This window comes from Puma concolor, chromosome B4, assembly GCF_028749965.1.
Source record: "Puma concolor isolate L17-30 chromosome B4, mPumCon1.1.hap2, whole genome shotgun sequence".
Classification (NCBI taxonomy): domain Eukaryota; kingdom Metazoa; phylum Chordata; class Mammalia; order Carnivora; family Felidae; genus Puma; species Puma concolor.
Window position 1 is genome coordinate 7,000,628 of NC_141673.1, and position 19,889 is coordinate 7,020,516.

The 19,889-nt window shown below is 48.0% G+C and overlaps 1 protein-coding gene across 2 annotated transcripts; it reads left to right on the plus strand.

Annotated features, from left to right (window-relative positions):
* Positions 1 to 1,310: 1,310 nt before the first annotated feature.
* Positions 1,311 to 14,385, plus strand: NAGA (alpha-N-acetylgalactosaminidase). Of its 2 annotated transcripts, XR_015253262.1 has the most exons (11): positions 1,311 to 1,422; positions 1,860 to 1,944; positions 2,691 to 2,826; positions 3,232 to 3,403; positions 3,895 to 4,072; positions 4,419 to 4,513; positions 5,274 to 5,435; positions 6,723 to 6,920; positions 8,009 to 8,152; positions 8,403 to 8,611; positions 13,931 to 14,385. XR_015253262.1 is itself a non-coding variant. In XM_025926602.2 (10 exons), exons 2-10 carry the CDS (start codon positions 1,929 to 1,931, stop codon positions 8,535 to 8,537), a joined length of 1,236 nt encoding a protein of 411 aa, XP_025782387.1. In that variant the 5' UTR covers positions 1,311 to 1,422; positions 1,860 to 1,928; the 3' UTR covers positions 8,538 to 9,038. The 2 variants fall into 2 exon arrangements, 1 of the variants encoding a protein (XP_025782387.1); XM_025926602.2 differs by lacking the exon at positions 13,931 to 14,385 and having other exon boundaries at positions 8,403 to 9,038.
* Positions 14,386 to 19,889: the final 5,504 nt, after the last annotated feature.

Below are 19,889 nucleotides of genomic sequence, written 5' to 3' on the forward strand. Positions count from 1 at the left end.
TTTTATTTCCTGTTTATTATCTGTCTCTCCCACTAACTTTTATTCAGTTAATAACAGAAACCATAACAAATGTGTTAGAAGGTAATAAGTGGTATGGAAAATATAGGAAGTCACACTGAGCTTGGGAATTGCTGGAGCAGCGAGGTTGCAATTTCAAATGGGATGGTCAGGGTAGGCCTCACTGAGAAGGTGGCATTTGAGAAATACTGGTAGGAAATAAGGGAGCCAGTCATGCCAAAATCTGGAGGAAGATGATTCCAGGCAGAGGGAACAGTTAGTGCAAAGGCCCTGAGACCAGTTGTGTCTGAGGAACTGCAAGAGTGTGACAGAGAGGCAGGGAGGAGGGGGACAGCAGCAGAAGATGTGGTCAGAATGCGTGGGGTTGGGCTTTGTAAATCTGTGAGTCTCCAGACTGAGATGAACAGCTGTCACAGGGTCTTGAGCAAGGAGTGACCTGAGGTATGCTGTGAAGGAGTACTCCAGGGGTGCCTTGGTGGCTCAGGCAGTTAAGCATCTAACTTGATTTTGGCTCAGGACCCTGAATCAGGCTCTGTGCTGACAGCGTGGATCCTGCTTGGGATTCTCTCCCCCTCTACTCATGTGCACGCTCTCTCTCTCTCTCTCTCTAAATAAGTAAATAAACTTAAAAAACATATTTGATGAGGGGTGCCTGGGTGGCTCAGTTGGTTAAGCGTCCAACTTCAGCTTAGATCATGATCTCACAGTTTGTGGGTTCCAGCCCTTGTTCTGACCGCTCAGAGCCTGGAGCCTGCTTCAGATTCTGTGTCTTCCTCTCTCTCTGCCCCTCCCCCTCTCATGCTCTGTCTCTGTCTCAAAAATAAATAAAACATTAAAAAAAACACAACATTTCATGAATGTAGGAGGGAAAGAATATGTAGAGTGCCTGGGGCCAGTACAATGGGTGGCTGGCCCAGAGTGTCAGGTAGGGGAGGAGAGCCTCCTGGCTCCGCAAAAACAGTGCCCTACACCATGCATCATGGCATTTTCTCACTTCCTTTTTAAAAAGCAGATATTCACTCCATAGTATTTATTAAGCGTTTACATTGTGTCGGGCACTGTGCTCGCCTTCAGGAACCCCGCAGAGGTGAAAGGACTAGCCTCTCCGGGAGCCACGGTCGTCAGGTCACCCAGTCCATAGACTTGCTCCGCGGGTGGTGCCTGCCTGAGGTGGGCGGGGAGAAGGAACTTGAGGGGGCGGGGCTTTGAGAACTTCGGGGGAGGGCTTATGGGCCCACAGGGGGCGGGACACGACATTGCTAGGGGGATTCTGATAGGTTCCGCCGGGAAGGCTTGCCGCCGTCAGGCTCCGCCCCCTGTGGAACGCTGTAGGCAAATCAGGTTACAGCAGCAGTCGGCGTTCCAGAGGCCGAAGCCTGTGGCGGTTCTGGGTGCGTCCGCAGGGTGAGTTCCGCGAGCGGGGCACTCTGAGGGACGGTCCCCGCGCTAGGGCTGCTGGGCTGCTGTCCTTGGGGACGGGGTGGGGATGGGGTGGTGGCAACCCAGAGCCGGTGGGAGTCCGAAGCCTGGTCCCAGGCCGATGCCTCCGTTCTTCCTGGGCGTCCCAGAGGCGGTCGCTGCCTTTTTCTGGCTCCGGCTCGGCGGAGGGCCGCGGTGGGGCCGGGGGTTCCCGGCACTACAGAGGGGGTGGGGCCTAACGTCTAAGACATCTTGTTTAGTATTTCTGAAGGAAGAACCCAGGCTCGGGGAAGTGATAGCTGAGGGCCGGGGGTGGTGAACAGTGAGGGCGGCTTGTGGGATCCACGCTCAAGGTTGAGAGCGGTAGAGCTAGCGAGGCCGTAGTGGACCCCGGTGCTTACCTAACGTTTCTTACCTTCCAGAATCCAACGTATAAAGCTGGTGAAAGGAGAGCAGATCCGGTCGGGTCCTGAGACGCTGAGTCCAGAGCGATGTTGCTGAAAACAGGTACCTACGCGGGTGGGGGTGGTTTGGGGAGGACAGGAGACCCGATGGGGATAGGGGCTCCCTGGAGGAAGTTCCAGCCCTCTGGTGTCTGGGCCTCTTTCTTTGATGTGGGTATGTGGGAGACATGTTCCTCTCTCTTACTCTTGGAGCTGGGCCAGCAAGAAGGAGATGCTCCCCACCTAGGAATCAGTTCCCTTCCAAAGAGGCCACTTCCTTTCTCTCCCCTTCTCCCTCAAAGTACAGAGGACCTGCTTTATGTGTTATCGACATCGCAGTAGTTGTTCCGTAGATGGCTAGATGCAGATCCAAACCTGACTAATCTCTTAAGCCCTTCTGAGGCCTTTTGGGGGTCTGTGGTAGAGAGCAAAGGGCCTTGGGTGAGACTCAGGAGACCTGGAGTCTGGCCAAGTTCTGTGTACACTGAGTTGGGGGAGCTAGTCAGGGTGCAGAAAGGATACAACCTCAAGTGTTAGTTTTTTACCGATTCCGGCACTGCTGTGGCAATAGCAGGTGGGGACTCAGGCCTCAAACACATTGCCCTGCCCCAGGCACCGTGAGCCCACTCACTGTAACTGCTGGAGCCGGCAGTTACAATAGGAGCTAATTCTTCTCAAGCCCAGGAGTCTGGTTGTTCCCCTAATGTGAAGTCCAGCGGCCTCTGCAGAGCCCAACAGCATATGGGTGGGGTGGGGCGAGGGCTGGGGCTAGGGGAGCCCCTGACAGTCATCCTTCTGACTCCCCTGCAGTGCTCTTGCTGGCCCTGGTGGCCCGGGTGCTGGTGCTAGAGAATGGGCTCCTGCGGAAGCCACCCATGGGCTGGCTGGCCTGGGAACGTTTCCGCTGCAACACTGACTGCGACGAGGACCCGAAGAACTGCATCAGGTGAGCGAGGTCCACACCACCTAACAAGCCTTGCCCAAGACCCCGGGGAGTAGGGGCAGGGAGTGGAGGGCAGGAAAAGAGCGCCCGTGCCAGAGAGGATGCAACCATAGGTGACCTTTGGGACATTGACAGCCTTGTGACCTGCTTGGGGCTTCTGTGGGAGCTGTCAGGCCTGTGGGGCAGGGGCATTGTGGCGGGCCCAGCCCCTGAGATCACTGAAAGGAGATCATTGCTACAGCCAGGCTGGCTCAGTCTTGCAGCCTGGGGCCAAACGGCTCCTTTCTTTCCACCCTGCTTATGGTTCTCATAGCCTGGATTCACACTCAGATCCTCTGAAAAGTCTGAAAAGCTCTGAGGAAAGGGGTGGGGGGTGACTGAGCTGCCCCATCCCCTGCCTCTCACCAGCGAGCGGCTCTTCATGGAGATGGCCGACCACTTGGCACAAGACGGATGGCGGGACCTGGGCTACACATACCTTAACATGGATGACTGCTGGATTGGTGGGCGTGACGCCAAAGGCCGCCTGATACCAGATCCCAAGCGCTTCCCCAATGGCATTGCCTTCCTGGCTGACTATGTGAGCCCCACCCCAGCCCTGCCCTTTAGCCTGGGGTCCAGACCAGGGTCTCCATGCATCCCCCCACCCTCTGCTCAGGGCTTATTTCCACAATCCCTCTTGAGAAATCACAGTCTGGTGGGGAAAACAGATAAATGGACAGCTAGTTTCGGCCCACCGTGGTGGGTAAGAGCCAGGAGGGGCATCTTTTCCAGCCTGGGATTTCAGAAAGATTCACTGGAGGAGGCAATTCTTGAGCTGCTATAGAGAGACGACATTCGAGGCAGAGGGGATGACAGAAGCAAGGCCTGGAGGCCAGCAGCTGCCCATGGGAGGTGTGTGTTGGAGTGAGGAGAAGGACCATAGTTGGCAGGAGACAGACCAGCAAACACACTCTTTCCTTTCGATAGTGGGGAGCCGATAATTTTCTAATGAGGACTGGTCAGATGTGCCTGTGAGGTGGCTCCCTGCGGGTCCTGCCTAAGCCCACTTGTGTCCTCAACCCTCCACAGGCTCACTCCCTGGGCCTGAAGCTGGGCATCTACGAGGACATGGGCAACTTCACCTGTATGGGTTACCCAGGCATCACGCTAGACAAGGTGACTCAGGATGCTCAAACCTTTGCCGAGTGGAAGGTGGACATGCTGAAGTTGGATGGCTGCTTTTCGACTCCCGAGGAACGGGCCATGGGTGGGTCCTGGAGCTGGCCAGGGGCCATCAGGTAGACACGGAGGGGTGGCCATGGAAAGCTCACCGGGGCCTACCTGGCCGAGCTTGTCTGTCTGTATGGCCCCCAGGGAGTAGTATTTTCCAATTCCCTGCATCCAGAGGCTGGGAGGATTATTGCCTCCCAGGCTTCCTAAAGATGGGTTGGCACCATCCCCACCCAGGAAGTGTTTGTAGCTCTGGGTACAGGGGGAGGCACCTCCTCTTTTGAGCCTCAGTTCCCTCACATTTGGTGGGAGGTTTGGCCTGAGGCCCCAGATTTCATCCTGTGCCTCCTCAGGCCTAAAATGTAGGGGTGGGGTTTTTCCAGGATACCCCAAGATGGCAGCTGCCCTGAATGCCACAGGCCGCCCCATTGCCTTCTCCTGCAGTTGGCCGGCCTATGAAGGGGGCCTTCCCCCAAAGGTAAGCCATTCCGTGAGCCCACCTGGCAATGCTCCCCACACCCAAGCCTCCTCCCCTCCTGTGCAGTCAGGGTTGCTCTCATCATAGTTGCCGGTGTGCTGATTTGTCAGTCTAGGAGAGGGTTCTGAGTGCCCCAGAGGGGGCCTCTAGGGGGGTCTAGAGAAGAGGAGGCATTCTCAGGTGGGCCGAAGGGATGGGCGTCCAGGGCATGGAACTACATGTCACGTGCTGACACACATCATCCAGCCAGTGGTCAGAATCCTGGTTGTACTGAGTGGGCTAGGACATCTAGAAGGCTAGTGAGGCCATGCAAGTGGGGCTGAGCCTCTGAAAGGCATTGTGGGCATATCACCAGGGGCCCTTCAGCACCTAGGACACTAGGAAGGGTGGGATCAGACTTGTAGACCTGAGGGAGAATGCTGGCAGACGGCGGGGCTCACTGAGAGAATACAGGGGTGGGTGTGCAGTAGCGAGGGTTGTGGGTACACCAGCCTGGGCCCGTTCCCCGGGCTTGGCCCCAACGGGCATGAGAGGGCAGGGCAGACTTCCGGCACCAGCACAGGTGGAGATGAGGCCTGGGAAGCCCCAGGGCAGGACCCCGCTTTCTGAGACCTTCCTCATCGTGATCTAGCTCAGGGCCTGTTCTCTTCCCCCTTCTGCACCCTGTGTGTCTCCTGCTGAGGCTCCTCAGCCCCCGTAGAGGCCTCCAGGCAGCAAGGCGTGACTCTGCTGCTGGACTCTGCCTTCCCCCGACATCCAGGTGAACTACAGTCTGCTGGCAGAAATCTGCAACGTCTGGCGCAACTATGATGACATCCAGGACTCCTGGAGTAGCGTGCTGTCCATCCTGGACTGGTTTGTGGACCACCAGGACATACTGCAGCCGGTGGCAGGCCCTGGACACTGGAACGACCCAGACATGGTACCAGCATGGAGGGGGGTGGCCCAAGGCCTGCGGGCCGCGACAGACCTGCTCCCCCACTGCCCTGTGCTGTCTTCCTGGATGCTCACTGCCAGGTTCTAGACCAGTGTCTCTGAAATGTGTCCTTGAACTAGCTGCATCAGACTCACCCTGGGAGCTGGTTTACCTCCACTTTTTGGATCAGGATGTTCGAACAGGGCCTGGGAATACCCATTGTTAACAGTCTTCCCTGGCGGTTCTGATGTTTCTTGAAACCTGAGAACTTGGTCTGTAGTGACTCTTGTGGGACACTATTCCTCGGGACAGTGAAGATAATGAAGAGTCCACACACTCCAGTCATTCCTTCCCTAGACTGTCCTTGCCAGGCCTGCTTCTGACCACCTTTCAATGCCCTGTGCCCTCTTCCCCTCCCACAGAGCCTCTGCAGGCAGAGTCGGCCCCTCACACCTACCTCACTCATAGCCCTGACTTCAGTGTTTTTGCACTTTATCTTATGACTTGCTACCTATCTCTTCATTTAGTCAACAAGCATTTACTACCAGTGATTATAATAATTACAGACACCAGGCCAGATAGACACCTGGAGAAACACCAATTAGCCTGCTTTCGAGTTCTGGTTCCTGCTCGGCCACTTATCCTTGGGAAAGTGACTTAATTTTTTCTGTGCTTCGGTTTTGTCAGTTGGAAGATGAGAAAAGTAGCTACCTTATATAGGGTTGTTCTGGGTATTAAAATGGATGACCCTTTAACACGCTTGGCACAGTTTGGCACATGCAGTGCTGTGTTACATGGGTATCACTAAGTATGTAACCATGTTGCTTAGTGGTAATTGTGTCCAGTCTGTGGATTGGTTGCCCTGGGGTCAGGAAGTGTCCCCCTCAGTCTTGCCACCTGTGTTTAGGGCAGGTGGGTGACTTGTGGCAGGAGCAGGGACTCTGTCCAGGTCTGGTACCTACCGCTGCCACCCTGGCTGTATTTTTTGACTTTAGTGTGTCGGTGTATAAATGCTTTTGGCAACAGGACCCCACTGGATCCTCTGGACAACCGATGCCATGGCATATTACCACCCCATAATCTTGGTGAAATAAAAAAGCTGAGGCTCAGAGGGAGAGTGACTTACTTGACGCACCCCAAGGCCACGCTCCTAGGGAATAGTGTTCGCTGAACCAGGCCCCACAGTGTCCTCCCACTCCATCTTCTCTTGCCTGGGCTACATGTCTAGAGTTGGTCCCCGTGCCCACTTTCCTAAAGAGGGCAGAGCTGACCGATCCTCTCCTCTGCCCCCAGCTGCTCATAGGGAACTTTGGCCTCAGCTTTGAGCAAGCCCGGGCCCAGATGGCCCTATGGACGGTGTTGGCAGCCCCCCTCTTCATGTCCACGGACCTGCGTACCATTTCTGCCCAGAATATGGACATTCTGCAGAATCCACTCATGATCAAAATCAACCAGGATCCCTTGGGCATCCAAGGACGCAGGATTCTCAAGGTACTGGAGTTTGGGGGGAGGGAAGGGAAGGCTGAGGGACTAGGCCCCCCGCTGAGAACAAGGTTGCCAGCCTGGAGGTTATGGAAGGCTGGGCCTCAAAATCTGCTCAGCTCACCTTCCTGGTTGTATTCAGTCAAGGATTCTACCGGGAGCTGCTCCAACCGTCCCCCCATTTGCCTGGGTGAGAACAAGGCCAGAGCAGGACAGCTCATGGGATCTGGGAAAGGGAGACATTACCACACAAGTGCACACGGGAACAGTGGGGCCCCTAGGTTTGGAAGTATGAGACTTCTGCACATGTCTGTGATGTCTGGCAAATAGCTAGGGCTTCCTTCCAGAGCTTAGGAGTTGTTTGAGCCAAGGGATGCAACTGCTACTAGCACTAGACTAGCATTTACTATTTATTGAGCACCTACTGTGTGCTGGGCATTCTGGGTCCCTTTTCTGAGAAGGTAAATACTTCCCTGCTTAACAAACGAGCGAACTGAGACTTGAAGAGTCTAAATAACCCAAGGCCACACAGTTGGTGAAGGGTGCGACAGAACTTGACTCCAACAGCATAGCCTCCCAGCTTGTGCTCTTTGCACAGATCCTCACCTCTCTAGTTAAAAGAAATCCACACAACTATAGAAGGCACATATAGAACTGGTGATCCCCAGAGGAGGGAACTAATCCTGCTGGAGGAGCTGATGGTGGAACCAGGCCCACGGACCTTCTGAAGGACGGGGCATCACCCCCCGGCCGCTCCGGGCAGAGTTCATCAGTCTTATGGACAGTGTCCTCCACTCCAGTGCCAGCAGCTGCCCATGTCTATCCCTCCCGTTAGCCTATGAACTGTCTGAGACAGGACCTTATGCACTTGTGTCTGTGTTCTGGCGTGGGGCCTGGCACAGATTAAGTGTCGGGGAGCATCTGCTGAGTCAGGGAAGAATAAGTTGGGGGTGCTGGAGGGCTGGGGTATCCTCCAAACTTCTGCATGACATGAAGCCATGGGTTAGGGGGGCCCAAAGCTCAAAGGAGGGCCAGGGAGGGGATTTCAGGGCCTGCCTGAGCAGGGAGCCCAGCCGGTAGCCACCTTCTGTGTCCAGGAGAAATCCCACATTGAAGTGTACGTGAGGCCCCTGGCCGACGAGGCTAGCGCCTTAGTCTTCTTCAGCCGCCGGACGGATATGCCTTATCGCTACCACTCCTCCCTCGCCCGGCTCAACTTTAACAGCTCCAACACCTATGAGGTGAGTATCCTACTACCTGTGGGGCTTCGGGCTTCCCCGGGTGGGTGTCGCTGGGGGTGGTCCTCTGGCAGGAGCGCAAGGGGCAGCTGCAGGCATCGAGGGCTGTGGCTGGTACCCTTCCGGGCTCCCACTTCTGTAGGGCACGCTGGAGACCCACCCCAGACAGGCCAGAGTCCAGGCTTTCACACCCTCTGAGGGGGTCTCTGCAGCCATTCTTCAGTAGTACCGGCGATACCTCTTTCCACTACAGGCCCAGAACGTCTACACGGGTGATGTCATCAGTGGCCTCCACCCTAAAACCAACTTCACGGTGGTCATCAACCCTTCAGGGGTAGTGATGTGGTACCTGTATCCCATCAGGAAGCTGGGGAAGTCCCAGCAATGAGGAACTGAAACATGTGACAGGCTGTGGCGGCATCACTGAGACCAGACCATGGAGCCTCCACATGCCGAGGGCTAGTAAGTGGGGTTCTCTGACACCCAGGCCCGCTCGGTGACCTGGCCCCATGAGACCCAAAGTGCAATCTGAGGGCCAGGTTCCACACCCTGCCCAAGTGTGAACCTTCTTGGAAACTTGTCTTGGGGCGATTTCCTATGGCCTTCCTGGTTTCTACCTTGTCTGCATGGCCCCACAGATGTTACTGAACAACTGAGCCAGCGTCCTGAGCCCCCACAAGCAGGGCCACTGATACCCTCCGATCTTCTTTCTGTTGACTCTGAAATCAGGACTTGGGATTTTTCTTATGATTAGGACTAGAGATCTGACCTCTTGTCAGGAACTCCCACAAATTGTGTGATTGGTTTGCCTGCCTGGATAAGGCCTTGCAGGCTAACACCAGCCAGGTTACCTTGGTTCCCTCTGGTTACCAATAAAGCTGTTCTTTAATTGGGTAGTTGCAATATGGACGTGGGGTCATGGGCACCTTCAGTTAGGGACTCTGGGCAGCAGTGCACAGGGTGCTGGTTTGAAATCTCACCTCACGTGGAAGATGTGTGGCATCTTCTGGCTCCTTATTTTCCAAAGTGACCTGCAGATTATACTTCCTAGACATGCCAGACTTGCCTCTCACCAGGGAGCCATCCTGCTCTGCCCAACTCAAGTGGTGGTGACAACACAGCCAGGCACAGGCCTTTTGTCTCGCGCACCCCTTCCCCACCCCCTTCAGACTCACTCCTCAGCCCTCCTACTGCACACAGACCCTGATCTGCTAAGGATTTTGCATTGTCTTTTGCACCTTTCAGCTCATGTCCCCTTTTCTGCCAGGGCTTCATTCAGTGGCACTCTGGGGTTGGGTGCCAGTGAGGGCCAGCTAGCCTCTCTCCCAGTGGGCTGCTGCAGTTGGTCCTTTGCCTGGCAGCACCCCCAGCCCCTCCATTAATTTCTCTTCTCCTAACCTGGCTTCAGAGGAGGTTCAGACCCACCCCCACCCCCCACCAGTGTCCGAAGACAAGTCTAGGGGCTCTTTGCGTCTTTTTTTTTTTTTTTTAAGTTTTATTTATTTATTTTGAGAGAGAGCACGAGCAGGGGAGAGTCAGAGAGAGAGGGAGAGAGAATCCCAAGCAGGCTCCGTGCTGTCAGCACAGAACCCAATGTGGGACTCAAACTCCACAAGATCATGACATGAACCGAAACTGAGTCGGACGCTTAACCGACTAAGCCACCCAGGCGCCCCTCTCTGTATCTTAAAATACATTTCCTGCTCCTCCTCTTCAGGAAAGTAAAAGAATGGCAGGTTCTTGACTGCCTGCCTTTGTTGCTATTTTCCAAGCCCTGTTCCTTTAGCTAAGGCCACAGGGTACCTGTGGTCCCTGATGGTTCTTGTCCCCATTTGGAAAGCTGGCAGCAGAGCAGGCTAGGTAGGTTTTCCTTGGGCTTGAATGTGGGAGCACACAGCGCCCTGGGTCTGCACTGTCTTGCCCTGTGGAACTCTTCTGGGTAGATCTCCCATACTCCCTCCCTCAGGGTTTGAGATCCTTGCGATGAGAACAAAGACAAGAATAATGTAGTTTAAATGAAATCTCCTTACAGCCTGCAGCCCACTGACAGATACCTGAGACATGCAGTATGTGACATTCCTCAAGGAGTCCATGGCTGCCTTAATGCCTCAATGTTTATATTTCATTAAAAACTAAAAATAATCTTATCTTGACAATAGTCAGATCTTCAGTGTCCTATAAGACCCTGCTTTCAGCATACAGAAATTCCTTAGAAACCTCCCCTGCCTCTACAAACTTAAAGTATATAATCAGTCACCCCTCACACTTGCAGGTGCAGCCCTTTCTGCCCACGGGGGTTCTGTCCCTGTGCTCTAATAAAATCACCTTTTTGCACCAAAATGTCTCAAGAATTCTTTCTTAGCCGTTCGTTCTTGAACCCTACTTCAAATTTCATCACTGGTATTTAGAATATGGTGTAAAGATGGGGCGCCTGGGTGGCGCAGTCGGTTAAGCGTCCGACTTCAGCCAGGTCACGATCTCGCGGTCCGTGGGTTCGAGCCCCGCGTCAGGCTCTGGGCTGATGGCTCGGAGCCTGGAGCCTGTTTCCGATTCTGTGTCTCCCTCTCTCTCTGCCCCTCCCCCGTTCATGCTCTGTCTCTCTCTGTCCCAAAAATAAAATAAAAACGTTGAAAAAAAATTTTAAATAGAATATGGTGTAAAGAACTTACAAGTACATATTTTACAACGTCATTTAAGATTACTGGGGTTTCACTGATGGAGTCTGGAGTCATCAGAGAGCATTCTCTTTCCCCAGTTGATGTCTTTTTTTTTTTTTTTTAATGTTTTTTTTTTTCTTTTTTTTTTCAACGTTTATTTATTTTTGGGACAGAGAGAGACAGAGCATGAACGGGGGAGGGGCAGAGAGAGAGAGGGAGACATAGAATCGGAAGCAGGCTCCAGGCTCCGAGCCATCAGCCCAGAGCCTGATGCGGGGCTCGAATTCACGGACCGCGAGATCGTGACCTGGCTGAAGTCGGACACTTAACCGACTGCGCCACCCAGGCGCCCCTCCCCAGTTGATGTCTTAAGGCTGTGGGTTACTTAGAAGGTCAGAAACCTACCACATCCCAGGCCTCTGTCCTTGGAGGCCTGTCACCCCATGCATAGCTCCAGCTTTGGGTCTTGATCATAGTGCTGTTTTAGCCAAATGGAATGGTCTCAGGTGGGTACACTTCTTTGGCCAGGCCCAGGAAAGAAGTCTTTCCCACTACCCTGGGATGTGGCAGGGGATGGTGGTTGAGACCATGGACTTGGGAGTCAGGATTAGGGAGCAGCCTTCCAGACTGAGACACGGTTGCATGTCTTCACTTGTGATATAACTTGTACTTTTATCCTGGGGGTGCCTGATTGATTCTATCCTTTTAGCCTTCATGCTGTCAACATCACACCCTGCCTATCTTCCAGGCATTGTTTTATTCTCTTCTACCCACAGCCAGTTAGGGACTCAATTTTTTCCCAGTTCAAGGCAGTCTTGTTTGGATCCAAGGGCACACCTCTTCTTTTAAGAATTATTTTATTATAAAAATTTTCAAACACAAAAATAAAATGGTGCAGTGAACCTCCATGTACCCATTATTCAGTTCTAACAGCCATCAATATGTGCCGTTATTTCATATCTCTCTTCCCACACATACTTTTTTTCTTGTGAGCTAGAGTATATAAGTATAGAGTATATTAAGGTCACCTTAATATATGACCTTAATACAATTTTCCTGTCCAAAAAGTTAAGTTTTTAATAATCTAACAACCATTCTGTGTTCAGTTTTTGCCAACTGTCTCAAAAATATCTTTCTATAGTTTATTTGAATCAAAATCCAAGCAAGAAGTCAACAAAAATTGGTCCAGTAATAACCACCAAATGTTTGTTCCCTCCATAAAAGCAATGAAAACCTTGCCACGTATTATCAGAATCAACTTTCATAGAACATTGGAAATTAACCAAAAGTCTGCAGCAGCCCAGAGAGTATTCAGTTAAGAAAGACAGTTGAATCTTGGTAAGAACAGAGCAAGCTTTTTAATATCTTTTTTTTTTTAATGTCTTAATTTACCCTAGTATCAGATTTTAAATCAGCTAGTTTAAATATGTTCGAAGAGCTAAAGGAAACCATGTATAAAAAACTAAAGGAGGGGCACCTGGTGGCTCAGTTGGGTGTGTGCCCAGCTCTTTGTTTCAGCTCAGGTCATGATCCCAGGGTTGTGGCATCAAGACCCATGTCAGGCTCAGTGCTGAGCGTGGAGCCTGCTTGAGATTCTCTCTCCCTTCCTCACCCTCTCTCCCCTCCTCATGCTCTCTAAAAAAATAAAACACAAAAACTAAACTAAAGGAAATAAGAATGACGTCTCAGTAAATAGAGAATATCAGTAAAGATACTGAAGTTACAGAAAGGAACCTACAAGTTGAAAAGTCTAGTAACTGAAATAAAAAAAAAAATTAACTAGAGGGGCTCAACAGCAGACATCCCCAGCAGAAAAAAAATCAGCAAACTCCAAGATAGGGCCATTGAAATTAGCCTGTCTGAGGAACAGAAGAAAAGAAAAATGAACAGATGCTCAGAGACCTACGAGACACCGTGCAGCATACCAACATACACAGAAGAGAGAAAGGGCAGAAAGAATATTTGAAAAACACTGGCTAAAAGTTCCCCATATTTGATGACAAAAATTAAGCTACACGTTAAAGAAATTCAATGAATTTACCCTCCAAATAAGATAAACTCAAAGGGATGCATACCTAGACACAGCATAACCAAACTCTCAAAAGACAAAGGCAGAATTTTGAAAGACAGAAGAAAGTCATCACATACTAGGGAAAATACTTGACATGAATGAAAATGAACATAAAATGTACCCAAAACACTAAAATACAACATGCCAAAACTTATGGGGTGAAAGCAGTGATCAGAGGGAAATTTATAGCTATAATTTGCCTACATGGAAGAGAGAAAAGACAACCCCCACAATGGGAGAAGATATCTGCAATTACATATCTGATGAGGGACTTCTATGTAAAGTATATGAAGAACTCTCACAACTCAATAATAAAAAGACAACCCAATTTAAAAATGGGCAAAGGATCTGAACAGACATTTTTCCAAGGAAGATCTGCAAATGGCCAGAGCTCAACATCACTAACCATTAGGGAAATGCAAATAATAAACACAAGACACCACTTCACACCTAGAAAGGTGGATAGAATAAAAAAAGTCATAAGGATGTGGGGAAATTAGAACCCTCATATATGCTACTGGTAGAAATGTAAAACTGGTACAGCTACTGTGGAAAATAATCTGGCAATCCCTCAAATGATCAAATGCAGTTACTATATCACCCAGAAATTCCACAGCTAGGTATATATCCAAAAGAAATGAAAGCATATGTCACACAAAACCTTGCACACAGATGTTTACAGCAACATTATTCATAGCAGCCAAAAGGTGGAAAGAACCCAAATGTCCACCAACTGGTGAATGAATAAACAAAATATGGTTAACCATACAATGTATTATTATTCAGCCACAAATGGAGTAAAGTACTAACACATGCTACAACATGGATGAACCTTGAAAATTAATTCAAAGGGAAAGAAGCTGGTCACAAAAGGCCACATACTATATGATTCCATTCCTTTGAGGGTCCAGGAAAGGGAAATCTGTAAGACAGAGAGATTAGTGGTTGTTTAGGGCTGGGTGGGGAGAATGGAGGGATAAGGGATAACAACTAAAAAGTACAAGGTTTCTTTTGGAAGTGATTAAAATGTTCTCTCTCTCTCTTCTTTCTTAGATTCAGAAAGAGAGAGCACAAGCTGGGAAGAAGGGCAGAGGGAAGAGAAAAAATCTGAAGCAGGATCTGCGCTCATCATGGAGCTAGACAAGGGCTGATCCCATGACCCTGGGATCATGAGCTGAGCTGAAATCAAGAGTCAGATGTTCAACCGACTGAGCCACCTAGGCACCCCTGAAAATGTTCTTGAATTGACTAGAGCCATCGATGGTTGCACATATCTGTGAATACACTAAAACCCATTGAATTGTATACATTAAATGAATTATAGTATATGAATTATATCTCAATGAGGCTGTTAAAAAAACTCACACCAGGGGTGCCTGGCTGGCTCAGTCAGTAGAGCATGTGACTCTTGATCTCAGGGTTGCAAGTTTTAACCCCACGTTGGCTGTAGAGATTACTTTAAAATCTTTAAAACAATGACAACAACAATAAAAAAAACCTCACACCCACGTCTATTGCAGTATTATGCACAGTAGCAAAGACATGTAACCCAAAAGTCCATTAATGGATGAATGGATAAAGAAAATTAGGTATATACATACATATTATTTTCAGCCTTAAAAAGAAGGAAGTTCTGTCACATGCTACAACATGGATGAACCTTGAGGATACGTTAAGTGAAATAAGCCAGACACAAAAAGACAGATACTGTATGATTCCACTTATATGAAGTACCTAAAGTAGTGAATTTTGTAGAAACAAAGTAGAATGGTAGTTGCCAGGGGCTTGGGGAAAGGGAAATGGAGTTTGTTCAGTGGGTATAGAGTTTCCGTTTTGTATGCAAAAATCCTAGAGATCCACTACTCAACAAAGTGAATATAGTTAACACTACTGAAGTTTACACTTAAAAATGGTTAAGATAAGCTTTATGTTCTGTTCTTACTTCAACTTTTAAAAAAGAGATATATATCTCTGAGACTCAACCAGAAGACACCCAGCATTTTAGGGGTGCTGGCTGTGTAGAGGCTCAGGTCAATAGGGTCCAACACAGCTAGGAAGTAGTACATGAGCTTGTGAAGAATATGCTCAGTCTGGATCACACACAGGACAGCAGCATTCCCCAGGAATGCAACAATGAACACAAAGAAAAGGGGAGTCCAGTCCAGATGCATACATCTTCCAGCCCTGGGATGCCCAAGAGGAGGATTGAAGAGGGATAGGACTGGGTATCATTAGGAATGGACATCCTCCTGCCATTTTCAGACCTTGTGCATATCAGTGCAAAATAACATTGTAACATTCCTTTTATCCCATTCAATGTTATCCACACTTTTCTGCCATCCTTACCTCATTATCAGATGGCTCCAGGAATGGAGACAGCCTCTCCCTTTCCCATATCATTTCCCTTCAAAAAAGGGTGAAGAAGGAGAAGGGAGAACATAATCTGTCAGGTGGATATTCAGGGTAAAGAGTAAGAATTTTTAAAGTGGGGTAGCTAAATAAGCTATCCCTCACGTACCACACCCCCACTCAAAAACAACAATTTGGCATCCATCCGCAGACAAAAGTGCCTGGTGGGAGATATGGGATTCAGCACCACACACCAAGGAGACTGGGAGGGAAGAGTCTTGACCACCAATGTATCAAGTAATACAGACCTCAGTCCCACCTTGAACCCTGCAGTAGCCTGTGAACTGGCTCCAGCCCCTCTTAGCCACCGCCTAGGAGACCCCTGGAAAACTGTCTTAGACAATCACCCACAGACAAGAGAACCTTTGTGGAAGTTCATGCTTCCAGTAGAGAAGTTCTAGCACACCACTGGAGAAAGAATATAAGAAATTGGACTCACTGGAGAGGGAAAGAGAAACAGTTTGACTTTACACACATCCCCCTTCCCCCAAGGCTGCACAGCTCATGCCAACGGAGATGTTCTTGGACCTTGATTTCCTCCACAGGGGGAAATGCAAGCATGTGAGGGAGTACATGGCTTCCCCAGCTGTGCAGCATGTTGCCAAATGGGTCTATTTCTCACTCACTCCAACCAGAGTACTGAGTCATAAGCTGCATGACTTGAGGGTGGGGAAAGGCTGGGAGAGTGACAGATAAGACTTTCAGGGGGCATTAAAGGGAAATGGATCCTATGTGTTTCAGACTCCAACAAGAAGCCTGCCCACAAGCTGCTGGGGAGACCTTGACTGCAAATCCCCCCAACTGGCCCAAAGGCACCCCTGGTGATCCATGCACCTCACCCCACACACCTTCACCCTACAGCTGGCTCTCTGTGCAAACTCTTGATGGTTGCAAGAGTGAGCTTTGGCAGATGGCTAGTGAGCACACATGGAAAGCCAGCCTGAGTCTGCAGATCAGGGGAAGACCACAAACTTGAACTCTAACCCTACCCTTGGGAAAAACAAAGACAAAAACAAAAAAAACAGGCTGTCAGCACTCTTTCTGGTACAGGATCAAGAGAAGGCAAACAAGCTTAAGAATTCTGACACAAGTGGGAGCAAGAAGTATGGAGGAGGTGTATCCATAGAAAGTCTGAAAAAGAAAGCTTCAGTCTCCCTAGCACGACTGATAGGAATTTCTCCCCTGAAGTCAGTTAGCAAGAGCTGAAGGAGGTGACTGCTACCACAACATGAAGACAGCAAAGCAAGACTTCAAGGAACATGAAGAATCAAGGAAACATGACACCCCCACAGGATCACAATCATCTTCCAGTAACCAACCCCAAAGACGTGGAGAGCTGCATTTTACCTGACAAAGAATTCAAAATAGCTGCTTTAAGGAAGCTCAATGGGCTATGAGAAAACACAGAAAGACAATTCAATGAAATCAGGAAAACAATACATGAATAAAATGAGAAGTTTAATAAACAATAGAAATCATATCAATAAAAAACCAAACAAATTCTAGAGCTGAAAAATACAATGAATGAGTGAAAAATGCTACAGAGGGCATCAGCTGCAGAATGAATCAATCAGGAGAAAGAATCTGTGAATTACAACAAAGGGACTTTGATATTATCCAGAGAGTGACAAAGGAAAAAGAAGGCAGGAGTGAAGAAAGCCTATCTGATCTATGGGATGCCATCAAAAGAAGCAATCTGCAGATTATTAGAGCCCCAGAAGGAGAAGAGAGGGAGGAAGGAGGGGTGGTGGGGAGGGGGGAGAAAGCTTAAAGAAATAATGGTCTAAGTAGAATTTAAATTAAAAATAATAATAATAATGGCTGAGAATTCCAAAGGTCTCAACTTCAATAGATCTCCTCCAAGATACATTAGGATAAAAGTGTCAAAAATCAAAGGCAAAGAATCTTAAAAGCAACAAGACACAAGGAAGAAGTCAAACTTTCACTCTTTACAGACAACCTACATGGAAAATGTATAAAATACCTAGGTATTAACCAAAATACCTCAGTATCAAAATACCTAGGCATCACCAAAGAGATAAAAGATATGTATGCTGAAAACTATAGAATGCTTATAAAAGAAATTGAAGAAGACACAAAGAAATGGAAAAACATTCTATGCTCATGGATTGGAAGAATATTGTTAAAATGTCGATACTACCCAGAGCAATATGCACATTCAATGTAATCCCTATCAAAATAACACCAGAGCTAGAAAAAACAATTCTAAAATTTGTATGGAACCAGAAAAGACCCCAAAGAGCCAAAGCAATGCTGGAAAAGAAAACCAAAGCTGGAGGCATCACAATTCTGGACTTCAAGCTATATTACAAAGCTGTAATCATTAAGACTTTATGGTACTGGCACAAAACCAGACACATAGATCAATGGAACAAAATAGAGAACCCAGAAATTGACCCACAAATGTACAGCCAACTAATCTTCAACAAAGCAGGAAAGAATATCCAATGGAAAAAAGACATTCTCTTTGGCAAATGGTGCTGGGAAAACCAGACAGCAACATGCAGAAGAATGAACCTGGACCACTTTCTTACACCATACACAAATATAAACTCAAAGTGGATGAAAGGCCTAAATGTAAGACAGGAAACAATAAAAATCCTAGAGGAGAAAACAGGCAACAACCTCTTTGGCCTCAGCCACAGCAGCTTCTTACTTGACATGTTCCCAGAGGCAAGGGAAACAAAAGCAAAAATGAACTCTTTGAAGAGCATCAAGATAAAAAGCTTCTGCACAGTGAAGGAAACAACAAACTAAAAGGCAACCGAAGGAATGGGAGAAGATATTTGCAAATGACACATCTGATAAAGGGTTAGTATCCAAAATCTATAAAGAATTTATCAAACTCAACACCAAAAAACATATAATCTGGTTAAGAAATGGGCAAAAGACATGAATAGACACTTTTCCAAAGAATACATCCAGATGGCTAACAGACACATGAAAAGATGCTCAACATCATTCATCATCAGGGAAATACAAATCAAAACCATAATGAGATACCATCTCACACCTGTCAGAATGGCTAAATTAACAACTCGGGCAACAACAGATGTTGGCAAGGATGAGGAGAAAGGGGAACACTTTTGCACTGCTTGTGGGGATGCAAACTGGTGCAGCCACTCTGGAAAATAGTATGGAGTTTCCTCAAAAAATTTAAAATAGCTCTACCCTATCACCCAGCAATTGCACTACTAGATATTTATCCAAAAGATACAAAAATGTTGATTTGAAGGGGCATGTGCATCCCAATGTTTGTAGCAGCACTGTCAACAATAGCCAAATTATGGAAAGAGCCCAAATGTCCATTGACTGACGAATGGATAAAGAAGATGTGGTGTATATGTACAATGCACTATTACTTGGTGATCAAAAAGAATGAAATCTTGCTATTTGCAACAACATGGATAGAACTAGAATGTATTATGCTAAGCAAAATAGTCAATAAATATATGATTTCACTCATATGTGGAATTTAAGAAACAAAGCAGATGAACGCAGGGGGAAGAAAGGAAAAATACGATAAAAACAGAGAGGGAGGTAAACCATAAGAGACTATTAAATTCAGAGAAAAAAGCTGAGGGTTGCTGGTGGTGTGTCGGGTGGGGTGTCCACTTGGAGGTGGGCTAAATGGGTGATGGGCATTAAGGAGGGCACTTGTTGGGATGAGCACTAGGTGTCATAGGTAAGAAATGAATCACTAAATTCTATTCCTGAAACCATTATTACACTATATGTTAACTAATTTGGATTTAAATACAATTGTAAAAATAATCCCTGAAATAATAACAATAATTTTTTAAAAAGCAACAAGAGGGGTGCCTGGGTGGCTCAGTCGGCGAAGCATCTGACTTCAGCTCAGGTCATGATCTCATGGCTCGTGAGTTCAAGCCCTGCGTCAGGCTCTGTGCTGACAGCTCGGAGCCTGGAGCCTGCTTCGGATTCTGTGTCTCCCTCTCTCTCTCTGTCTCTCTCCCACTTTCTCTCTCAAAAATAAAAATAACATTAAAAAAATTTTTAAAGCAACAAGAGAAATGAAGAGTGTAACTTACAAGGGAATCCCCATAAAGCTATCAGTGGGCTTCTCCGCAAAAACCTTATAGTCCAGGAGAGAGTGGGATGATATATTCATAGTGCTGAAAGAATAAAATTGCCCACCAAGAATGATCTGGCAAAGCTGCCCTTCAGATATGAGAGAAAGATTACCCCAAACAAACAAAAGCTGAGGGAGTTCATCACCACTAGATGTGCCTCATAAGAAATGTTGAAGTTCTTCTTCAAACTGAAATGAAAGTATGCTAATTAGTAACATGAAAACATATGAAAGTATACAACACACCGGGAAGGTAAGTACAGCTGACCCTTGAACTATGCAGGGCACTGACCCCTGCAGAGTCAAAAATCCCCTTATAATTTTTGACTCCTCAAAAACTTAACTACTAATAGCCTACTGTTGATCAGAAGCCTTACTGATAACATAGACAGTTGATTAACACATATTTTGTATGTTATATGAATTATATACTGCACTCTCACGATGAAGTAAGCTAAAGAAAAAAATGTTAAGAAAATCGTGAGAAAG

Bases quoted from the DNA above. Each gene is read 5' to 3' on its own strand.
- NAGA (XM_025926602.2), top strand. The intron at 4,073-4,418 runs GTGGGTCCTGGA...GGGTTTTTCCAG, and splicing joins TCCCGAGGAACGGGCCATGG to GATACCCCAAGATGGCAGCT. The intron at 6,921-8,008 runs GTACTGGAGTTT...TTCTGTGTCCAG, and splicing joins AAGGACGCAGGATTCTCAAG to GAGAAATCCCACATTGAAGT.